Source organism: Episyrphus balteatus, chromosome 1 (assembly GCF_945859705.1).
Source record: "Episyrphus balteatus chromosome 1, idEpiBalt1.1, whole genome shotgun sequence".
NCBI lineage: Eukaryota > Metazoa > Arthropoda > Insecta > Diptera > Syrphidae > Episyrphus > Episyrphus balteatus.
The window spans coordinates 66515799-66539580 of record NC_079134.1 but is presented as its reverse complement, the minus strand read 5'-3'; the positions used below and the strand labels follow the sequence as shown (position 1 = coordinate 66539580).

The following is a 23782-nucleotide window of genomic DNA, read 5'->3' as shown; positions in this document are numbered from 1 at the left end:
AAATTAAATTAAATTAAATTAAATTAAATTAAATTAAATTAAATTAAATTAAATTAAATTAAATTAAATTAAATTAAATTAAATTAAATTAAATTAAATTAAATTAAATTAAATTAAATTAAATTAAATTAAATTAAATTAAATTAAATTAAATTAAATTAAATTAAATTAAATTAAATTAAATTAAATTAAATTAAATTAATTAAATTAAATTAAATTAAATTAAATTAAATTAAATTAAATTAAATTAAATTAAATTAAATTAAATTAAATTAAATTAATTAAATTAAATTAAATTAAATTAAATTAAATTAAATTAAATTAAATTAAATTAAATTAAATTAAATTAAATTAAATTAAATTAAATTAAATTAAATTAAATTAAATTAAATTAAATTAAATTAAATTAAATTAAATTAAATTAAATTAAATTAAATTAAATTAAATTAAATTAAATTAAATTAAATTAAATTAAATTAAATTAAATTAAATTAAATTAAATTAAATTAAATTAAATTAAATTAAATTAAATTAAATTAAATTAAATTAAATTAAATTAAATTAAATTAAATTAAATTAAATTAAATTAAATTAAATTAAATTAAATTAAATTAAATTAAATTAAATTAAATTAAATTAAATTAAATTAAATTAAATAAATTAAATTAAATTAAATTAAATTAAATTAAATTAAATTAAATTAAATTAAATTAAATTAAATAAATTAAATTAAATTAAATTAAATTAAATTAAATTAAATTAAATTAAATTAAATTAAATTAAATTAAATTAAATTAAATTAAATTAAATTAAATTAAATTAAATTAATTAAATTAAATTAAATTAAATTAAATTAAATTAAATTAAATTAAATTAAATTAAATTAAATTAAATTAAATTAAATTAAATTAAATTAAATTAAATTAAATTAAATTAAATTAAATTAAATTAAATTAAATTAAATTAAATTAATTAAATTAAATTAAATTAAATTAAATTAAATTAAATTAAATTAAATTAAATTAAATTAAATTAAATTAAATTAAATTAAATTAAATTAAATTAAATTAAATTAAATTAAATTAAATTAAATTAAATTAAATTAAATTAAATTAAATTAAATTAAATTAAATTAAATTAAATTAAATTAAATTAAATTAAATTAAATTAAATTAAATTAAATTAAATTAAATAAATTAAATTAAATTAAATTAAATTAAATTAAATTAAATTAAATTAAATTAAATTAAATTAAATTAAATTAAATTAAATTAAATTAAATTAAATTAAATTAAATTAAATTAAATTAAATTAAATTAAATTAAATTAAATTAAATTAAATTAAATTAAATTAAATTAAATTAAATTAAATTAAATTAAATTAAATTAAATTAAATTAAATTAAATTAAATTAAATTAAATTAAATTAAATTAAATTAAATTAAATTAAATTAATTAAATTAAATTAAATTAAATTAAATTAAATTAAATTAAATTAAATTAATTAAATTAAATTAAATTAAATTAAATTAAATTAAATTAAATTAAATTAAATTAAATTAAATTAAATTAAATTAAATTAAATTAAATTAAATTAAATTAAATTAAATTAAATTAAATTAAATTAAATTAAATTAAATTAAATTAAATTAAATTAAATTAAATTAAATTAAATTAAATTAAATTAAATTAAATTAAATTAAATTAAATTAAATTAAATTAAATTAAATTAAATTAAATTAAATTAAATTAAATTAAATTAAATTAAATTAAATTAAATTAAATTAAATTAAATTAAATTAAATTAAATTAAATTAAATTAAATTAAATTAAATTAAATTAAATTAAATTAAATTAAATTAAATTAAATTAAATTAAATTAAATTAAATTAAATTAAATTAAATTAAATTAAATTAAATTAAATTAAATTAAATTAAATTAAATTAAATTAAATTAAATTAAATTAAATTAAATTAAATTAAATTAAATTAAATTAAATTAAATTAAATTAAATTAAATTAAATTAAATTAAATTAAATTAAATTAAATTAAATTAAATTAAATTAAATTAAATTAAATTAAATTAAATTAAATTAAATTAAATTAAATTAAATTAAATTAAATTAAATTAAATTAAATTAAATTAAATTAAATTAAATTAAATTAAATTAAATTAAATTAAATTAAATTAAATTAAATTAAATTAAATTAAATTAAATTAAATTAAATTAAATTAAATTAAATTAAATTAAATTAAATTAAATTAAATTAAATTAAATTAAATTAAATTAAATTAAATTAAATTAAATTAAATTAAATTAAATTAAATTAAATTAAATTAAATTAAATTAAATTAAATTTTTTTGAAATATTAATTTTTAAAGAAATGGCATTAGTTTGAAAAAAATTATTTCATTCCAAAAAACAAAATTCGTTGAAAAAAGACCATAAAATCGTTAAATTTCAATATTTCAAAAAAATCCTACATACTTCACTAGAGAATAGTATTTTTAAGCTCCACACAAAATTTCAGCCCAATCGGTTAAAAACTGTAGGAGTTAGTTGGTCGCCCGATGGGAGCACAGGATTTTACTATCATCCTGGACTACACCGCCATTTAAAAAATTTCACATCATTAAAAAATTTAACGTTAGCCTATTCTGTTACCTATTAATATACTTAATTAAACTAAACAAACACCAAAAGAAAATAATATTTCTTCTTTGTTTTATACGCTAATGAAAATGACGATCGATTTCGTGGTTTACAAGGTGATATTACCCCTTAAATTAAAAAAAAAAAATTAATATTGATTTTCATACCTTGGGTTCGAAAGGGTTAACCTTGCCTCGCTCATCGCAGCTGCGAGACTGAAAATAAAATAAAATTAAGGCCTCCTATCCTTATGAATATCTATATACTCTCTTTTTTTCTGAGACCCCAGCCCTATCTAACAAAAAATTCGTCTATTTATTCCTTCTTGACCAATCAGAATTGTCCATCGCTCTTTTTGTTTTCTCCAATTCTCATTTCTCTTTGTAACTATTGCCAGATCAAAACCCAGTCAAAATAATAGTTTTCCATTTTTCGAATTTTTGTCGCGCATACTTTTTTCCTTGAATACTTTTATCTGTTCATACTTTCCTACCTAATACTAAAAGCCGTGAATACTTTTTGCTTTCACACTTTTGTTACGGATTCGTTTTTGGTTAGAATCTTTATAAACGCGGGACGATTTAATTTTTGCAACCGATGAATCGGTTGAATTTTATGCGGCCTTTAAGGCAAAACCAGCCACAGCTCATTCGGTTTCGTTGCTCGAAGCATTTCAAAGCGAATTAAAAAGTTGATGGCATGACGTTAAGTTTGCCTATGCGCGATGCATAGGAGACGACGAAGATCTTAAAGATTCACTAGGCGAAGTTAAAGCAAAATATAAAAGTTCCTCTTCAACGTTCTTTCAATGTTCAAGTGACATTGCGGGTTTATTAAAAGCACTTAAGGGGGGGTTTCCATAGCATTTTAATTCAAGACGGTTGACTAATTGTTGTATAACTTTTGCAGTTTATAAGATAATCTTATGAAACGTACTTTTTTGAAAAGGTAATAAACGTACAAATATTTTTGCATCATTTAAATTTTAGAAACATTTCTTGTGCGATTTTTATAAGGGTCGAAAATGATTTTTTTCCTGCAAATTTAGATTGAATCAGAATTTTGGTTGGGGCACCGTTGTTTATAAACTTTTTATTTATTTTTTTTTTGTTTTATAATGATCAAATGTGTTTTCATGCAGTACGCGAAACAGATTTTTTTTTTTTTTTTTATTAGAAAAAAAGCTTCGTTAATTTGTTGTAATTTCATGTTTTTTTACTCACTCTTCTTAGAATAACTTTACCGTTTATTAGTGTTTTTAGATGAAACAAAAAGAAAACAATAAAGGGAAATTAGGAGAATCCAATAAAATTTCTAAAATTTAATTTGAAGTTAGTTTGAACGGTTAATTTGAAGGAAAGGTGTCAAAATGCACTTTTTTAGCATTTTGGTCGTGGGGCAAAGCGTGATTATTTTTTAAAATGTTTTTGTATTTTTTAATGAGAAGTTAATAAAGTTGTTCATGCAACCCGTTTGCCAAAAAAAAAATTTTTTTTTTATTTACACACTAAAAATTTGATTTTAATAAACCAATATTTGCATTCTGTTTTTGAGGAAGGGGCAGTCAAAGCATCCACAATTTATTTTTATTATTTTTTTTCATTATATTTCAAATCAGTTTCAAAAAAAAAATATATATTTTTGCTCACAGTATTTTTAATATAAATTGTTGAAAAAGTGTCTATTTTAGCTTTTTTACTTTGAAAATTCCATTGATCACGCACACATGCAAATTTAGTTCAAAAGAATGCCACGCATAAGCTGGCGCTGATGAACTCTTTTTTTCTGTTCTTTTCGATTTATTGAAAAAAAAACTTGCTCTTGCACTCTCATTTTCTCGTTATATTTTGTTTTTGTTTTTTGTGTTTACATAATATGTACTTTTTTTTTTTTGTTTCCTATTTCCTCACTCAGGCAGGCAGAAATCATTCATGAAATTATGAAGATGCTGCAGAGAGTAGGTAGATAGTAGATATTTTTTGCAAGATCATTATCTTTTGTTTTCAAAAAGGGTTGTTTTGTTCTTGTTGACTCTTGGGTTTTTTCTAACAATTCATTTCGTGTTTATAATATCGCACCCGCGGTTGCGAGTTGACACTTTTGGGGTTTTTTTTTTTTGGTGTCAGCGAAATTCTTTGCATTGTGTAATATTCACATCGCTCGTGCGGGGATATAGGTAAAGGATTAGATATGTGGTATGCATTTGTTTGTGTGTAAAAATGTGTATTGACATTTGACATGTGCTTGTGCACAATGATTGATTTCTATATTTAGGTTGATTTCTGGGTTGTATCGTTTATTATACTACACTCGCGCGTGCGTGCGGGGTTATATAATATAAATATATCGTTTTGTTTTTCATAGTCTTTGTTTATATGTTGCGGATTCGGTTTTTTTTTGTAGGTTTGTAGGTATAATAGTTATATTTTCGCGGGGGAATGTGTAAAGGGTTATATAAGTGTATTTGTGGTTAGAATGCACCTGATGGTATTTATAGAAATAGTTTTGAATAGGTGAAGATGCTCAGTATGTTTCCTTAGCAAAAACAAAGTTTTTAAAATTACACCTACTGAGGAAACAAGCAAAAAAGTAGCTAATGCCTATCTGAATTTATAAATAAAATATCAGTTTGAAAAAATAGATCATTTTTTTTTTCAAAGTGTTGAGCTTGAAAATTATTTTTGAAAACTTCCCTAAACTTTGATTACATAGTTGAAAAATTAATTTCAAGGTTTAAAAAAAAGTAACTTATAAGTTACACTGGTCAACAAGCTTTTTGCCACAAGAACCAAAATATACTTTTCTATATGTTTTTGATATGCTGAACTCGAATCTGAAGTCAGAAAATGTTTATTGGCCTCCGTTTTTGAAATATTACCGTTAGAAAATACCGAAAAACGTCATTTTGGCTGTTTTCGAGGTTATGTTTTTTATGTGGGGTAGTTCCTTATGAAAAAATTTGTAACGGTTCCTATAAGAACTGGTTTTATTCTTTCAAAAAATGTTTAAATCTTTCCGATATCTTTTTTACTTCCCGAGATATTTAAAATTTAAGGAGTGGTCTTTGACTCAGAAATAGCACTGGCCAAACAAATTAAACTTTTTTTGCCACAAGAACCAAAATATACTTTTTTAAAGGTTTTTGAGTTGCTGAACTCGAATGCGCAATCAGAAAAATGCTATTGGCAACAAATTTGTTTATAATGAATTACCCCACATAAAAACAGAAGCTAGAAAAGAGCCAAAATGACGTTTTTCAGCATTTTATATCTCAAAAACGGAGGCCAATCAAATTTTTTTTGACTTCAGATTCGAGTTCAGCATATCAAAAACCTATAGAAAAGTATATCTTGGTTCTTGTGGCAAAAAAAAAGTTCAATTTTGTTGACCAGTGTTATTAATGCTGCCTTATTTTTGTTTCCTAATAATGTAGGTATAGGTAAATAAAAAACAAAATCGATTCAACTGAGTTCATTGCATTGGTGACTCTAAAAAAATCTTTATTAAAAAGGTGTTGAAAGTAAATTGGATTGATATCGAGTCCATCCTCAAACAACATATAGATAAGAACCTAAACATTCTATATATTGTAAGTAAATACATTTCCATGTCAGCCGGCACGCGCGTGTGCGAGATAAAAAATTGCTCAACGAAGAACAACTGAAAAGTGAGCAAGAACCTGAAAACCAATCCTTCTGCGCATCTACTCATATTTTTATACAAACTACACAAAGGATACTGTCAAGTATATTATATCAATGCACCCATATAACACATCCTCTACCTGCTTCTCCACTGAACAACTATAATTATTATTATAATGCAAAAAATTTCTCTGATACACAAAAAACTCAAATGCCATCCACAACAGCAACATGGAAACAAGTTTTCATTTCAAAAATAAATAGGTATACACTCCAGAAATCTTTCATGAAAATATTGAATTTCAAACCAGTTTTCGTCCACAAACACCATATCCATATAAAGATCTATGTAGTATACCTACATCCATTTGCATGTCACCCCGCACGCGTGAGTGCGATGGCGATCTCACAAAGAGACAATGAATGAAAACCATAACCAACATCCTGAGAGTAAAAAACCAGAGAATTCGATGGCGAGAGAGCGAAACACATTCACTAATACACACAAATGCTTTTACATGAGATTTGACTTTGCTGAAAAAGGGAACCCAGTCTTAATGCAAATCCTAAAGTTTCTAATGATCCAGGGGTACAAAGAACTCTTTCAAACAGTGAACTTTCCCACAACATAAAAGTCCCTGCTTGCGATACGCAAGATTTTCATGGCAATTGTTTATATAAACCATTCAAAGCTTAGCGATGTACAAAAACTTTTTCATTTGCGGTCTAAAACAAAGGACGCAGCTTTTAACATCGTTAATAAATTCGGTTTAACCGATAATAATTTTCACTTGGCGTGGAATGCTTTAAAGGAGCATTATGAGAATAAACGAATTTTAGTTAACAACCAAATACAGATTCTTTTAAATCTAAAACCCATTTCTTTCGAATCCGGAAAGGATATTAAAAATTTGCAAGGTAGTATCAACGATGCATGCATGATGCATGTTCGCACTTAAGGAATGCAATCATTACCTTTCTTTGTGCATCTCGACTCCCAGATACGACACTTAGTCTATGGGAAACATCTTTAAGCAAACCAACCGAAATTCCTTCATGGGAAACTATGAAAACTTTTTTAACAAATCGGTATCGCATACTTGAGAGTGTTACTGAGATGAAACTTAACTCTCATAAAAAAACACAAAGTACCAAACCTGTAACGTCACAAGTTACGAAATTTAAACCACTTTGAAACTTTCATATGTAAGTCGTTCCTGCATGTCAAGTATGCAGTGAACAACATCCACTTCGCACCTGCCCAATTTTTTTAAAAATGTCTGTTGATGACAGGCATCAAACAGTGCGCAAACATAAATTTTGTTTTAACTGTCTTGCAATTAATCACAATCTTAATCAATGCAAAAGTACTAGCACCTGCCAACGATGTAAAGGCAGGCATCATACGTTACTTCATTTTGAAAAAAAGGTTCCATCCTATAATGGTAACTCACAAAAAAGTTCGACTTCTTCACCTTCACTTCACGGTTCTTCTTCACTTCACGGTTCTTCTTCACTTCACAATTCTTCTTCACTTCACGGTTCTTCTTCACTTCACAATTCTTCTTCATTTCCTAATTCACCTTCACTTCCTAATTCAACTTTATATTCTGATTTACCTTCATCTTCGGGCATTCCGCCACCACAGAATATCAATACAACTATACAGTCCACTCAGATCACTAATCATAACGTCATGTTTACTAAGTCTTATCGCCAAGTTTTACTGGCAACAGCTTTAGTGAAGATAAAACATCAAGGTTCAGAATTTGATCTTAGAGCTCTAATTGACCAAGGATCTGAAGTTTCATTCTTGTCAGAAAAATTCCAGAAGCTCATAGGTCTTCCCACTGAAAGTACTCAAGCCAATATATGTGGTATGGGTTCAACTGTTACTGCTTCCGCTTCAAAACTTTGCAATTTTACTCTCATGTCTAACTTAAATAACTTTGAAATAGAGAGTCGGGCGTTAGTTTTGAAAAAACTCTTCCTTCCAGCAGTATCTATGGATCTCGATCAAACACATTGTAATTTTAACTTTTTCCTTTTCAACCAACCCACAATGTTTATCCGTGGTTTCTACAACCAAACGCGATGTTTTATCAGCCATCTCAAGATTGTATGGTCCTGCAGGTTATATCCGATTTCTCGGAAGTAGGAAAAATCACTATTCCTCGTTGGGTGGATTATTCCCCTTGGACAAAAATGCAACTCCACGGTTTCTCGGATGCCTCCGAAAAGGCTTATGTAGCCACTGTTTATGTTCGGGTCCGTCATGATTCTTCGTTAGTTACATCTCATTTATTATAGGCCAAATCAAAAGTTGCGCCTGTTAACATACTTTCACTTCCTCGCCTTGAACTTCAAGGTGCATATCTTCTGTCACGTATGATTCGAATACTACTCAACCAATTTGATTTTTTAAACTATATCCCTATTCATTTGTGGACTGATTCCACAATTGTTCTTGCGTGGCTTAGCAAGCCACCAAGTACTTGGAAAATGTTTGTTGCTAATCGAACTTCAGAAATAATAACTAACGTTCTTGATGTACAATGGAGTCATGTTCCCTCTGCTGATAATCCCGCCGATTTGGCGAGTCGTGGTATCTCCCCTGGAAAACTTAAATCAAATCAATTAAGGTGGACCGGACCTTATTGGTTACAAGAACCAAAATTAAACTAGCCCTCACTTCAGGAACATGATCCTCCGGATGAATCAGTCCTTGAACTTAAATCAATTTTAAAACACGTAAATGTTGCACTGCAAAAAATCGAATTCGAAATCAAAATTTTAAACAGAACAGAACAGAACAGAACCGAATATCATACGATATCCCTTTCTCATGAAGAGATCAAGTCTACAAAAACAAAAAGTATCCAATTAACTCAAAAACAGTATTTTGGAGGTGAATATTTTGCCCTCATTCAAGGAACAATAGTACACTCAAAAAGTAAAATTTTATCATTAGCCCGTTTCTTGACTACAACCAGGTAATACGTTCATAAAATAGACTGTCCAGGCTCAATTTATGGGTGCCTTACCTGCAGAAAGAACAGTTTTAAGCTTACCATTCACCAACACTGGCATTGACTTTGCTGGTCCCTTCACAATTCAAAACTTCTACGGAAGAAAATGTCGTTTAGAAAAGGGCTACGCATGTCTCTTTGTCTGTTTTTCCACAAAGGGTATTCACATGGAAGCAGTCAGCGATTTGTCCGCTGCTGCATTCTTGGCCGCTTTTACACGCTTTGTTTTTCTTCGTGGACTGCAGGCAACAGTTTTTTCCGATAACGGAACAAATTTTGTAGGTGTATCTAAGTTGCTTATTTCAGATGTGCAGAAAGCTGTTCAAAGTTATCCGGCCGACTTAGCACCCAATTTTCCAAAAATTTATTCCTCCTGGCTCCCCAGTCCCCACACATGGGTGGTGGTGGTCAAAAACAAAAACAAAATTAAAACACTAAACTTTGAATTTTTATTATTTTTTATACAAGTATAAAACACTGATTAATGAATTTTATGACTTAATGGAATTTTTCCCAATGAACTGCACTAAAATATATCTTGTATAATCTATTTTCTTTTGCTAAGTAAAAAATAATATGTAAAAACTCAAAACATTATCTTCAAAAACAAAACAAATTTTGAATTGTTCAATTTGGATATATTAAACCTAAAATTTTTGTAATGTATAATATAAGTTAATTTCAAATCAAAACTATGAATTAAAACATATAATACTGTAAATTGAATTTAACTTAATTGAATGTACGAATTTGGTGGTTGTTATGATTGAATTGTGAACTTTCTTCTCTTTACAATTGCAAATAATATTGCAAGGCGGGCGGTAATGTGTAACTACGTTCTAACTACGTTTTAACTACGCTCAACTACGTAAAAAAAGTAGCGAAAACGAAACTGCAAAATGTAATCGTCTTAAGGACATTGTGTTTGCACCTTGCATTTTTCAATTCAATTCAATCAGTTTCAAGTTCCATTCGTTCAATTCAAATTGCATCATTCAATCATGCAACCACAACCAACTTCACTCAAAGGTGTCATTCATATTTCATTCTTTTTTCATTCGACACACAATCAGGTCTCCATTTGCTTTTTCCTTAAAACTATTGAAATCTTAAATTAAAAAGTATTTTATTTGAACTATTTATAAACTAAAAACTAATCTACAAAATAAAACATTTAATTTATATAAAAAACCAACAAAAAGTGTGTCAGCATTTTCATTTTCGGAAGGTGGATTTGCAACAAATTTAATCTATTCGGCAAGTGCCACCGATTATACAATGGATAATAACGCTTATCAAGATATTTTAATTAATATTTAATAACAATAATATTTTTTTTGTTGTGTTTTTTTTTTATTCGTGATTTTTCAAGTGTGGATAAAAAAAAATAAAAACAATTTTTGACTTTAAACAAGATTTTCTTTTTTACACCTAAAAGGCTTTCTGGGTTTTTAATGGTTTAAGACTCAGTAAAGTGTCCTCTAACGGAAACAAAAATCAGTATTGCCCCGATTTTGAGCGAAGTACTCAAAATCATGTTTTTTAGGTTCATCCCCCTGTATCAAAAAGCGCCAGAACAAGCTAATTTGATAACGTTTGCTTAAGAATACAACAACTCCTTGGCTTAGAAGAGTCCACAGGAGAGCTGGAAATTCAAATAAAGGAAGTTGCAACAGTCTTCCATAACACTCAATCGGTTCATGAGCGCTAACGAATCATGGCTGAATTCTAATCTTAGTATTCCTAAGGCTATAATTGATTGCATAAGTGGTAACATCAGTTTAAAATAAGAAATCCTTCTCAAACCAAAATTATTTATACATTTTAATATATGTACGTTCTTTCTTTGTTTCTATCTGTCTCTCTCTTGTGTTGTCACAGCCAATAGTCTTAATCGCCCCAGTGCTGATAATTGTCTGTGCTTCGTATATTTTTGTACATTGTACTGTGTAAATGGTAAAAGTAATTATAAAATTTAACCACTTTAATCAGCATTGGAATCCTCTAATTTAAAAACTGTTTAATCAGAGGTGCTTAAATTTTGACGCAGAAAAGCTTTTAAGTGTGTTTTAGCTAAAATACATGTTCTTGGCTTGGTTCGAATTGACGGGCTTGTAAAAAAGGTCATATTGGCTGTCTAAGAGGCCTCTCACTTAAAGGCTATTAATCCTGGGCCATGCCCACAAGTTTTCCTCCCTCAGGAAAACTCTCAGGCTATCCGAAGCACATTAAGAGCACTTCAAATTAACCTGAATGACGCGCAGCATGTTTTTTATAATAGCAGACACCATCCTGGGAGATCTTCTAGATAATTGCCTAGAAAAATTGACAACCAAGCCAAAGGTATTGACCAAATATGTAGATGACATTTTCGCCATCTTTAAAGTGGGAAATCATGAAGAAACGCTCACGTGCCTTAACAGTTTTCTTTACAAAAAACTACAATTTACGGTTGGAAGAGAAACCGATAACCCACCTCATCTGGAAGAATTATAAATTTCCACTCCAAACACCCAAAACAAATTATTTTCATAACTGCCAGAAATCTTATAAAAAGAGTTCTCTCGATTAGTGATTTGGAAAACCATAAAGATAACAAAAATAAAATCCGAAATATATTTAAAAATAAGGCATTCCCATTAAAAATAATAAATACTTTAAATAATCAACACGAAAACCAAAAACAACACACACCAAAAGAAGAAAAAGAAAAGCCGATTTACAAATCCTTCACCTACATCAAAGAAATAACGGAGAGGTTAAAAAACGCACAGCTTTTTCATAGAGAAAAATACAAGATAGCGATAAAATCCAACTACACAACTGCACAATGTACACAAATTTAAAAACAAAAATCGATAAAATAGAACATTCGGATTTACAAAATCAATTGTAACGGCAACGCTGACAACAAAACAAAAATTCAAAAATAGACTGGCAGGACATAAGTCCGACATAATAAGTAATGCACTACAGAAGACAGCCCTGGCATCACATTGTAGGGGAAAGTGAGGCAGTTTTGAACACGGGGCACATTTGAACACTGCATATAACATTTTAGTATATCAATCTTTTTTAGAAGTATTTCGATATTTGAACCCGTCAACCCGTCGTTATCTCGACTTTCAGATTTATAGGTGGAAGGTGATTTTTATATTGGTTTTGCATTATTTCAGTTTTTTAGTTGTAAGAGTTTTAAAAAAATTTGGTATGTGATTTCAAAACGCAATACAATTTTTGTTAATGGTTAATGAATTTTAAACTAATCAACGGTGAATTTTTGAATGAATATATTAATGTTAATTATTTATTCAACATTTTATGTCGTTGACACAGTTGGGGCAGTTTTGAACAAGTATGGTGGGGCACTTTTGAACATGTTCAAAACCGCCCGAGTAGTTTGTATCAGACATTTTAAGGACACTTGAATGTGTTTTTTTTAATAAATCGTAATGTTCTTATAAAAAAAAATAATGAAACTTGCATTTGTGGGCAAAATTAAAGAAAAAATGGGAATATGTACAACATAATTGAAGATTTAAAAAAATGCCTGAATTCTTCAAGTTCTGCTAGACTGTTCTCGATGAGAACTCGATTATATGTATACCGCTTAAGCGTAATAGAAATTAAAGTCAAGCTACCTACACCAATTAATGCTCCCGGTACATGAAGAACATCCGCTTTGTTAACATTTAGATTTAATGTCTAGAAATATATCTATATATATTGAAAATAAATCTATTTTACTCTGAGAAGCATAAATGGTATGAATATCATTTTTCTAAGATATATTTTAAATGAATTTTTCTTGGTTTTTGTTTTTCTTTTGAACTTATAAATGTGATAAACTGATAACTATAGTTTAAATTTTAATGTTATTTTTTCTGAGTTTTTATTATTTGTTGGTTAATTGAATATGATATAATAATCAATTTGGAGTTTTTGTATGTTCTTATTAAAAAACTAATAAAAGTTAAGTATTATTTATTCATAACAACGAAACTAATACTGCTGTTCAAAAGTGCCCCTTCCATGTTCAAAACATTTATATATTATGTATTTTTAAAATATCAAAATATAAATAATTTGTTTCACTAACCAAATGTTCTTTGAAATCGAAGTTCAATGTTACTGTTCATTGTTAGTAAACTTTACAGATCAAGAAAACGATCATATTTCGTTCAAGCTGTGGCGAAAGCAAAAAGTGTTCAAATGTTCCCAACTCTCCCCTACACAACATAACCACTCTGCGAACCATAGAGGAAGGAATATCTAGAGAGCCGACTCGTACCCCCCTTGCCTAAAACACCCGCAAATTTAATTTCAGATAATTGGTATACATCTCTTATTTTTCTCTTGTTTTCCTATCTGTGAATACGTGTGAAAGCTATAATGTTCCTTTCACCAGTAGATGTCCTCACAAATTTTGAATTTAAACATGATTTTGGTTTGTACATGAACTTGAATAGCTCAAATAGTTCACTCCAGACACCCACCTTTCAATAAATATGTACAGAAATAAAAAAAAAAGGTTCGTGTTTTGAATTTATTATATTATTTTTTTATGAATTAATTCCTCTACTGAGCACTTAAATTGTTTTTAATCGTTTTGAGTTCAACTCCACAGTTGAATGTGTTGGTGCCATTTAAAATGCACGGGAAAACTACCACATATAAGCACTGTGGAGTTTTTCCTCTCATTGCAGCTTGTAGGGTGGAAGAGAAAAACCAACCGAAGTCGCGTCTCTAGGTATTCCTTCCTCTATGCTCCGAACTTTGAAAGTGTGCAAGTACTGCAACGATAAGAGCATCAGAATAAGAGAATGATTATCGAAACATTACACAATCATCAATGCAGAAAATACAATGAACCGACGCACAGTGGGACGAATGTATGGAAAAATCGGCATTTCTAATATCTTGTGTTTTGAGTGACTGAAACTACGCAAAGTTGAATTAAGACGTCTATTTACACCTAAATCTATGTATTAAACATGAAAACCAGATAAATGGAAACATTTTAGCCAGGAAATTCATTTTTATTTAATTAAAAGAGTTGAGCAGCGAACTATTTTTTTAGGATTTTTTTTTTATTATTATTTTTTCTTTTCTTTTAAATAATTTTAATTTATGTAAAATGAACTAATAATAGTATAGATAATAAAACACTATAATTTGAATATTCAAACAAATAAGAAAATAGGTAATAAAATAAAGAAACAAAACTTTTTATTCATTGTCGATTTCGGAGGTATAACTTAAGTCGTCCGGGTTAAATTCTAGGGGAAAACTAAGATCTATATAATTTTTTGATGAATATTGGTATATATCTCGATCATAATTTGATATATGTGAACTTTTTGACCGGAAATTTGACAACTGCTAAGAATTTTTGCATTTTTATAGAATTTGATCCCATCATGTTTGATTAAAATGGTAAAATGTTATAAATAATATTGGTTTAAAGAGCATTTTTTTGTTTTATCACTTACGCAATCATGTATAGCTTAAGTTATATTCAGATTAGAATTCAGCCATTATTCGTTAGCGCTCATGAACCGATTGAGTCTTCTAGAAGACTGCTCCATCTTTTACTTTACTTTGAGGCAATAAAATTTAGTTACTTCCTGTATTTGAGCTTCTACATCTCCTGTTGACTCCTCTAAGCCAAGAAGTTGTTGAATTTTCAAACAGAACCTATCAAATCGTCTGAGACAAATGAGACAACTTTTTTTTCACTCCACCCTAGTGTCCATTACTAAAAAAATCGGGTGTCCACTACTGAAAAAATGGTGTCGGTAACTAAAAAACCGGTAAGGTATTACATTTTTAATTTTGACATTTTTAAGGAATTACTAAATTATTTATGCTTTCATTATACTTAAAAACCATTTCTTATAGTTTAATTAACCATTTAAATAATTAAAATTGAAGCAGTGTAGGGAAAGTTATGAATTTTCAAACACAAACTATCCCTTCAGGGTGTCGGTCACTGGGTACCTTACCCTATATAAATTAATATTTAACTATAAAAAATTTTTTGTTTTGTTGAGTTTTGTTTTTATTAGTGATTTTCCAAGTGTTTGTAGATCGATCAAAGAAGTTTTAGAGGGTTCACAAGTCACTTGAAAAAAAATGAAAACACCATAGAGGTTAATTTATGGAGTTTTTTGAGTTTTTTACTGTTTTACTCAGTTTTTTTGATTCGAAAAACATGTACATTATTATTTATTGTTCAATTTTCATTAAAAAATTGCAATTTTATTGACTTAAGGCCCTTACTGCAAGAATCCATGGGCGGCGAGCACTCCCAACCCCCATGATCCAGACACGTAAAAACAAAAAATAAAGAAATTTCTTAGACAAAAATAGTTTTGGTTTTTTGTTAATTTCTCGAAAATGACAAGATGTTTTTGGATGCGGTTTTCTGTTTTTCTTTAAAAACAAATAACAGCATCGAATTTTAAAAACTTAAGTAGTACTTATTTACATAAAATTTTGAAAAAAAATAGTTTGAAATTTTTTTTCTTCAAAATTTTGATTTCGAAAATTAATTTTTCAAAAACTTTGCCAAAAAATGGCCAAAAGACGAGATTTTTGGCCTTACAGAAAGGTATAGCACGTTATTGTAAGTATAACCGTTGATTTTTAATATTTTTTTGTTTCAAATTAAATAATTTCTTTTTTAAATTGCCCCTCCCCGCTAAACGAAGGGGAATAGACCCTCCTCCCATACGATTTTTTTCTTGTCTCGACCGAACCTACACGTTCTAACTTTTTGGCACATTGCTCCATCTCTTTTGAAAATTGCTCCCAGTATATTACTTCCAACAAGCATGTACATTTTAAAGGGCGTTGTGAACCCTCAAGATATCTTTTGATCGGGCTGAGATTTGGTATGCTCTTTTTTGATGACTAATGGCACCCGTCCCTGTTATGTAGAAGAAGAAAAAAAAAAAAGTGCAGTTTCACCCCGCCCTAATGGACACCCATAGCTTAGCTGCATTTACACTCTTGGTTTTATCGCCGCCGGTGTGTAAGATGTCCGTTTTTGAATAAGAACCGAGCAACAAGACGGTTTTACTACTCACATTCTCTCGTTGTACGGTGTTAGTTCAAGAAGGAACATCGTACACCGGTGATAATACTGAGAATGTAAATGCAGCTAAGCACTCAACTGCATTTAATGGACTTTGCAGATCTTCGTCTTTGTTTTGCTTCTGTTTTGGCCTTTTTAAATAATAGCCTGAAATGTCGAAGCCGACGAACACTCAAGTACTTGAAAATAACGGTTTTAACCTAGCTTACAGTTCAACGCATAACAAAACTTAATTTTCAATACCTGGGGTCGAATCACGGTAAAAAAAAGGTAGGTACAGATAGCGTTCATACGTTAACAACCGTGTGCCGTGATTCGACAACTGTTCTCTGTTCTACTTTAGGTGGGCTATTCTGGTTCTGTAAAAAGTTTGATGAAAATAGTTTTCATCGATTCTGATTCAGTGGAAACATGGAAATTAAAGTCAAAATTCTATCACATGAAAATAATTTTCTCATCGAAATATTTTCTGTGAAAAGAACAATACGTACCTGCCATGATAACAAAAAAAAAAGGAGCTCGAGCCCACATAAAAAGATTAGCAGTCGAGCAATACAAACAACCGTTGAACTACGTACCTACATATATCAAGACACAAATTTTTATGGAAAAAGGAAATACATCCTTTTTCTAAACAAGAAAATTAAAAGTTGCCATAGAATACGTCAAAATATATTTTTACGATCATACGTTAACGTTTTGACTATTGCCGTACCTATTTAATCAGTAGAAAAATGTAGGGACAGGTAGCTGTAAAGCAAAAATGGAATGATAAAATGAAAAGTCGAATGAAAACTCCGATGGTGAAAATTTTTTCATTTAATTTTTTCACAGAACCAGAATAAGGACCCAGACAAAACGTTACATGCCTTAAAATTAAAAAGAAAGATTACTGAACACAAAGAAGATTTGACCTCAAACTTGAAGGTGGAAGTTTTCTTTGTAAATTAAAAGCTTCTATGCGTGAACTTAAGAGAAATAAAAATAGGCAAACAAGGGCTAAGTTTTTAGCGTGTGCATAAAAATGATTGTCAAACAATACACACACCTTGCATAAATCGAATGAACCGTTTTCAGATGCCTTTCACACTTTTTTAAAGTAATTTTAAACAATCGAAAGGAAACCCACTTTATAAACTTATTTAAAAGCGCTACGCGATGCTTTGAATCTTTGGTTTTTTTTACACGGTGAACTGTAAACTAGGCCTTAGGAGCCAACAAAAAGTGGTTTGAAAATAATGGCAGAAAAAGAACGGTGTCCATAACTAATATCATCAAACGTGCCTAATTGCTGGTGGAGTAAGACAAATTACAACCTGATTTTCACCACCAAAAAAAAATTAAACTAGACAATGTTTAGCACTCTATAACTTTTGCACTAATTGGACAATAGTCCAGTGCATTTATATTTTGACCCAGCAGTTTGTACCACCCCCAAATTTTTTTTGCTCATTCGATAGAGCACTGGCTGAATATCATTACCCTGATTTTTCGCACTCGTGAAATTCACCTTTCGGCCGCCATCTTGGATTTTAGTTTTTGTTGAATATCTCGATTTCTATTTATCCTACATAGAAGTTGTGTATACAAGAAACGTAGGCAATTAAATTTCGCGTCTTTTATATTAAGAACAATTTTTCGATATTCTGAATATTAAAAAAGTTACAAGCCAAAAAAGTAAAAAAAACCGAAAAAAATGACAATTTTAAAGTTTTGAGCACTTTTTATCAAAATTATGAAAAAACGTTCCGATAAAAGATTATTCACCTTAAAATTCTCTATAACTCTGCTCTACAACTTTTTTTTCTATCTCTATAAATACAAAAGTTATTAATACTTTTTTGTTAAAAAAAATACCCCTTTTTTACGAAATAAAGAGACTTAAATATAAAAAAATTGTAGATCCCGAATTTTCTCTTGTAAGATAAAGCTATAAAATACTAACTAATCATTTAAAATTCAAGATTTGGTAAAAAAAAAATTTAAGAAAAAAGTAAAGATAAAAAACACAAACAAAAAAGAGCATTTTTAACAAAAAAAGTATTAATAACTTTTGTATTTATAGAGATAGAAAAAAAAGTTGTAAAGCAGAGATATAGAGAATTTTAAGGTGAATAATCCTTTCTGGAAACGTTTTTTCATAATTTTGATAAAAAGTGCTCAAAACTTTAAAATTGTCATTTTGTTCATTTTTTTTTACTTTTTTGGCTTGTAACTTTTTTAATATTCAGAATATCGAAAAATTGTTCTTAATATAAAAGACGCGAAATTTAATTGCCTACGTTTTTTTGTATACACAACTTTTATGTAGGATAAATAGAAATCGAGATATTCAACAAAAACTAAAATCCAAGATGGCGGCCGAAAGGTGAATTTCACGAGTGCGAAAAATCAGGGTAATGATATTCAGCCAATGCTCTATCGAATGAGCAAAAAAAATTTGGGGGTGGTACAAACTGCTGGGTCGTCCATATATGAACATCCTAAATGCACTGGACTACAACGCAAATAATTTTGATGCAGTTAGAACCTAAATATATTTGTACAAAAGTACCGCAATAATATTCGATCTTTTTATTTATTGCTATTGGTCCTCCCACTGTGCGACGATGTCCATGACGATGGAGGATGTCAGCCCACAATACAAGCATCTGTTAGAGGGGAAGGGAACTAAAAGCTCTTAATATATGTATGCTGAGTTGTATTTGTTTTAATTTTCATATTTTCTATAGGCATGTTACTTGTAAATTTTACTTTGTTAAGTGGAGGCTGGCTTTTTGCAGCTCATTTATAGTTTTTGATTTTGTTTTGTTTTTACTAAGTGCAATATAAATGTAACAAGTGTAAGTCTACTATTGTTTTTTTGATGTTTGTAACAAATTTGTAACCAATTTATCATTGTTAATAAAGATTCCTTTGCCATCACCTGAATATGTTCATAGACATGATCGAAACGTTGCGTCATGACAAAAATATATATTTGTACTCATGGACATAAGGCCCATTTTTAAAAACATATAATTTCCATTTCTATTAATGTCTTTGGCTCGCTCAAAATATAGGAAGAAATCGAAGAAATTTGGATTTTTAGAGATTTTTGAAATATACTTTTCTTTTAAACTGTTCCGTTTGGATACAAAAAAAAATATATTAAATATTTGTAGGCTTTCTCGTGAAAGATAATTCAAAGAAAAAACTTTAGGTAAGCTTATATTTGTTGAAACTGAACACTTAGTAAAGAAGCAGCGAAATAATAAGCGAACCAAAATAAATAATTTTTCATATAAAATCGATTTTTTCTTAACAACTTCAACCAATTTGAGCGAGCCAAAGACGAACGATATTGTAATACTTTGTTACATATTATTAAACCATAGACCCTAATACAACCTTTGACCACTATTACATTGCAAAATTAGAGCACTTTTGTTCGGCCATACAAAAGTGACACACTCTATTGCTCAGAAATGCTAGTGCCTCCAGCATTATCTGAACAACCGACTATGATTTCCTGGCTCGAGGTCAAAAGTTCATCCTCCATAACGGTTGTCATTTTCGTCTATTTTAAATTGATATAAGTATAATGTATATAAAAATTGAGTTCCCACGAGTAGGCCGGTAAGAAAAGGTCAACCCCTGTAGAGCCGATTACCGGGGCAAGGCAAAAAATTATGACGGATCCTGCCAAGGCATCCGATAGAGGTCTTTCGCGACTTGCTTGTCCCCCGGCCTTCCATTTCTTAATGAAAACGGTCACCCTTGTATAGATATGGTAAAATTGCATTTCTGGTTGTTTAACTATCGAGGAGTTAGTTAAAACACAGCTATGCAACTAAGCTAATCCCCATTCTTATTTTTTTTTTGTATTTTCGGTTTCCCCAACCTAAAATTCAAACCCTCAAGCTGAAATCTCCAGCAGAAAAATCACCAAAGAGAGAATCGCAATGGCAAGAATCTTTCTGTAAAAATCTCCAAAAAATTATGTTCGTGGTGAACCACGCGATTAAATCGCGTGATTTAATTGCTACTACTCCCTTAGTTAATTATTTTAACTTTCTAACGTCACAGACGGCATAATAGTTTAAATACTTTCAATATTAAAAACAAAAACAATATTAAATACAAATATTTAATCCGTGGTTCAGAAATTTGTACCTTAAAGGTGCAGTTTTAGCACGAGTTCAATCACGAGTATCTTAAAATAGCTAAAGTCATGCTTCAACCAAAATTGATCCACAGCTAATCCGCCGAAATCGGAGAGTTAAATTCCTGAACCGAGGCTGACCCACGTTTGTACAACTGACTGACCCACGTTTGTACAACTGGCCCTAAGTGCTTTACTTTAGTGAATATGTAGTTAAATAAATAGGAGCGAAAACATACAAACATCTGTCAAAACCCTTCAATGAAATTACCCTTATGTTATACCATTTTCCATTTGCTTTTCAGATTTTTAGGTTTAATTCCTAGATTGTTCCTTGTTTTCGTTTCGCATCAGCAGCGTACTAGGCTTTACGAGAAAAATAAAAAAATTATGTTTGATATGTCGTATAGGTACCACATTGGGCTGGTAAGTTTACTCCTTCATTGAGGGGCGATTAGAGAGAACCTACTCCACTTTAACATATGTATCATCCATGGGAGACCGCTCTAAAGAAAAGTTTAGTGGTTGAAAAGCTCTAAGCTTCATATATATTAAGAATCGCATTGAATTTTTAAGATGGCCTTTCTTTACTTTATAAAACTCATTATTTTAAAAATACATAGAATTTTTGCTAATATTTCAATCCTTACATACATTTCAGATCTTGAAACATATATCAAAAGCCAAATAGAGGGCGAGCTATCGGATATAAATGTAAACATTCTACAATACAATTGCAAATTGCTACAAAGCTACTCCGCAGTAAGAAGTATGGATGAAAGCAAAACATCAATTTATTACACTCCACCAGATGACTGTCTTATTGCTTCTAATTTACAAGTATCGCCAATTCATATCAACTACATAGATGAGAGCCTAGAAATGAATAACATAAGTAGAGTTTGCCCAGATGAGATGTTGTCTAACACTATGTCTACTGAAAATGAAACTGCAGCTGAAAGTTTAGTTGTAACTAGTAAACAAAAATCCGAACCATTTCACACTATTAAGCCCAAAGACATTAATTTAAACAAAAATCCTTTAACAGTCAAAAATTCAAATTCATTCCCTACAATTTATAAAATATTAATGAACGAAGACGGTTCGGTTGTTCATCAATTCTTAAGCAATATCTCCAATGCCGGGAATGATGAGAAAGTCAGTGACACAGATAAGATACAAACGACAAAAGGGGATTTTATAAACTTAAAAATTAAAAATAATAACGTTGTATAAGAACATTGTTCGTTAAATAAATCAAAACTAAATAAGGATAACTATAAGAAGGTAGTTTTAAGATGCAAAACTTGCTTTATGCAAAGTTACCTTCGTATTACGCAGGGGCCTGTTTCAGAGCTACTACATTAAAAACTACATCAATTACATCGGCTATATCAACGACTAAGCGACTCATTAGATTTCTCAAACAACTTTTTATTAGAACATTTGTACTATTTTGATCATAAAAAAGTTTTTCAAAAGGTTCAATGGAATTCAACTACTGACTTATGAGATCAATAATGTACACTGATGGAAAAGCCACCATAAAACAACGTGAAATCAATGAAAACCACATTGATTTAACTATTATTCGGAATGATTTTGCGTTGAAGATGGACATTTTAAAATCAACGTGGAAATTAGGTTAATTTTTGATGGTTTCGATTCTTAAAGTCCCATAAATCAAAGGAGTTCAACTTTGAAACAACGACGTTTCAACTTCAATTTATTTTTCCCTCAGTGTAGTTGACTAAATGTAGTTGCACTGAAATAGGACCCAGCTGATGGGTAATTTGTGTGCCGAACAAATTTAATCAACTCGATCCTTTATCGTTTATGAACTCAGGAGTGAACTATGCCGATCCTTTTACCATTAAATTCTAGCGTGGTTTTACAGCATATCATCGGTCTCATAAGGAAACCTCGTAACCTCGTTTTTTTGGAAAATGACTTTTGAATGCAATTTTTTAGAAAATATGTCAGCGGAGCTACCCAGAAAATTTGAAGTCATTCCGACTACTCTAAATAGACTTTAATTCGAATTTTGTACAGCACTTTACTCCCAACTACGCTGTTGTTTCTCTACTCTTTTGTCTCTCCTGTAAAATTTTGATTTTGGGAGTTACGAGGTTTCCTTATGAGATCGACGATATGCTGATTTGTTTGTGAGTTTTTTTTTAAAGCACTCGCCAATCGGCTAATTCATTGGAACATTCTCAAAGTGTGGTGCAAGGATTTCGGTGGCGTTGGCATATGGAATATCTTACTATAAGGCTAGGCGCATACATGCGATTTTGATCGCGCGATCATTCAGTCGCAAATTAGATGACAAGAATTTCAATGACTGTAGACACAATTTTCAAATTTTTAATCGCGGGAAGCATGTGTGTTCAGAGGCATTGAAATCCATGTGATTCATTTTCGCGACTGAATAATCGCGCGAATAAAATCGCATGTGTGCGCCTAGCCTAAGATCCAAAAAAGTGGGCGCAATCGAAACCTAAGGCTAGGCGCACACATGCGAATTTAGTCGCGCGATTATTCAGTCGCAAAAATGGATCACAAGGATTTCAATGCCTGTGAACACACATGCTTCCCGCGATTAAAAAATTGAAAATTGTGTCTACAGTCATTGAAATTCTTGTCATCTAATTTGCGACTGAATAATCGCGCGATCAAAATCGCATGTGTGCGCTTAGCCTAACCTGGAGACATGGTCGTGATAAAAGAGACTAATCTTCCTGATAACCTTCACATGCTTAAGTGGGAGAATTCACACCGGGTGCAAAATAGTATTGTGTGAGTTGCCACTATTAGAACTGCAAATGGTACTTTCGTTTGACCTATATTAAGGGTTGGTGATGAATGACCAAAACCCATAATCCCAAAGAGAAAATCCCCAAAGCCAAAATTTCCAAGATAAACCTGGGTATAGACAAAATCTCCAGGAAAAAATCTCAAAAAAAAAAAATCTCCGAGCGAAAATCCCAAAATTTCAGATGCGCAAGTTGTGTATCAAGCAATCAAATCGCGCGCGATTTACGTTTTATGTGGCCGCAGAAAGAAAAAAAAAACTTTTTATTTATTTTTTTTTTATTGGGCTACAGGCCTCTTACGCTTTATTAATTTATACTAAATGCAACAAACTAATAAGAAACCAGAATGATCCGCCGTCCAAGCGTCGCTGCGATCATTGGGGTTACATACGTA

General features: G+C 29.5%; 1 protein-coding gene across 3 annotated transcripts in view; it reads left to right on the top strand.

The window, feature by feature from the left end:
• LOC129905672 (leucine-rich repeat-containing protein 15) overlaps positions 1 to 23782 on the top strand; it is a 364926-nt gene extending 341144 nt beyond the window's left edge. For all 3 annotated transcript variants that reach the window (XM_055981210.1, XM_055981212.1, XM_055981211.1), the window contains exon 5: positions 21234 to 23782. In XM_055981210.1, the coding sequence (XP_055837185.1) occupies positions 21234 to 21263 (30 nt within the window). In that variant the 3' untranslated portion in view covers positions 21264 to 23782. The remainder of the gene's footprint in view (positions 1 to 21233) is intronic.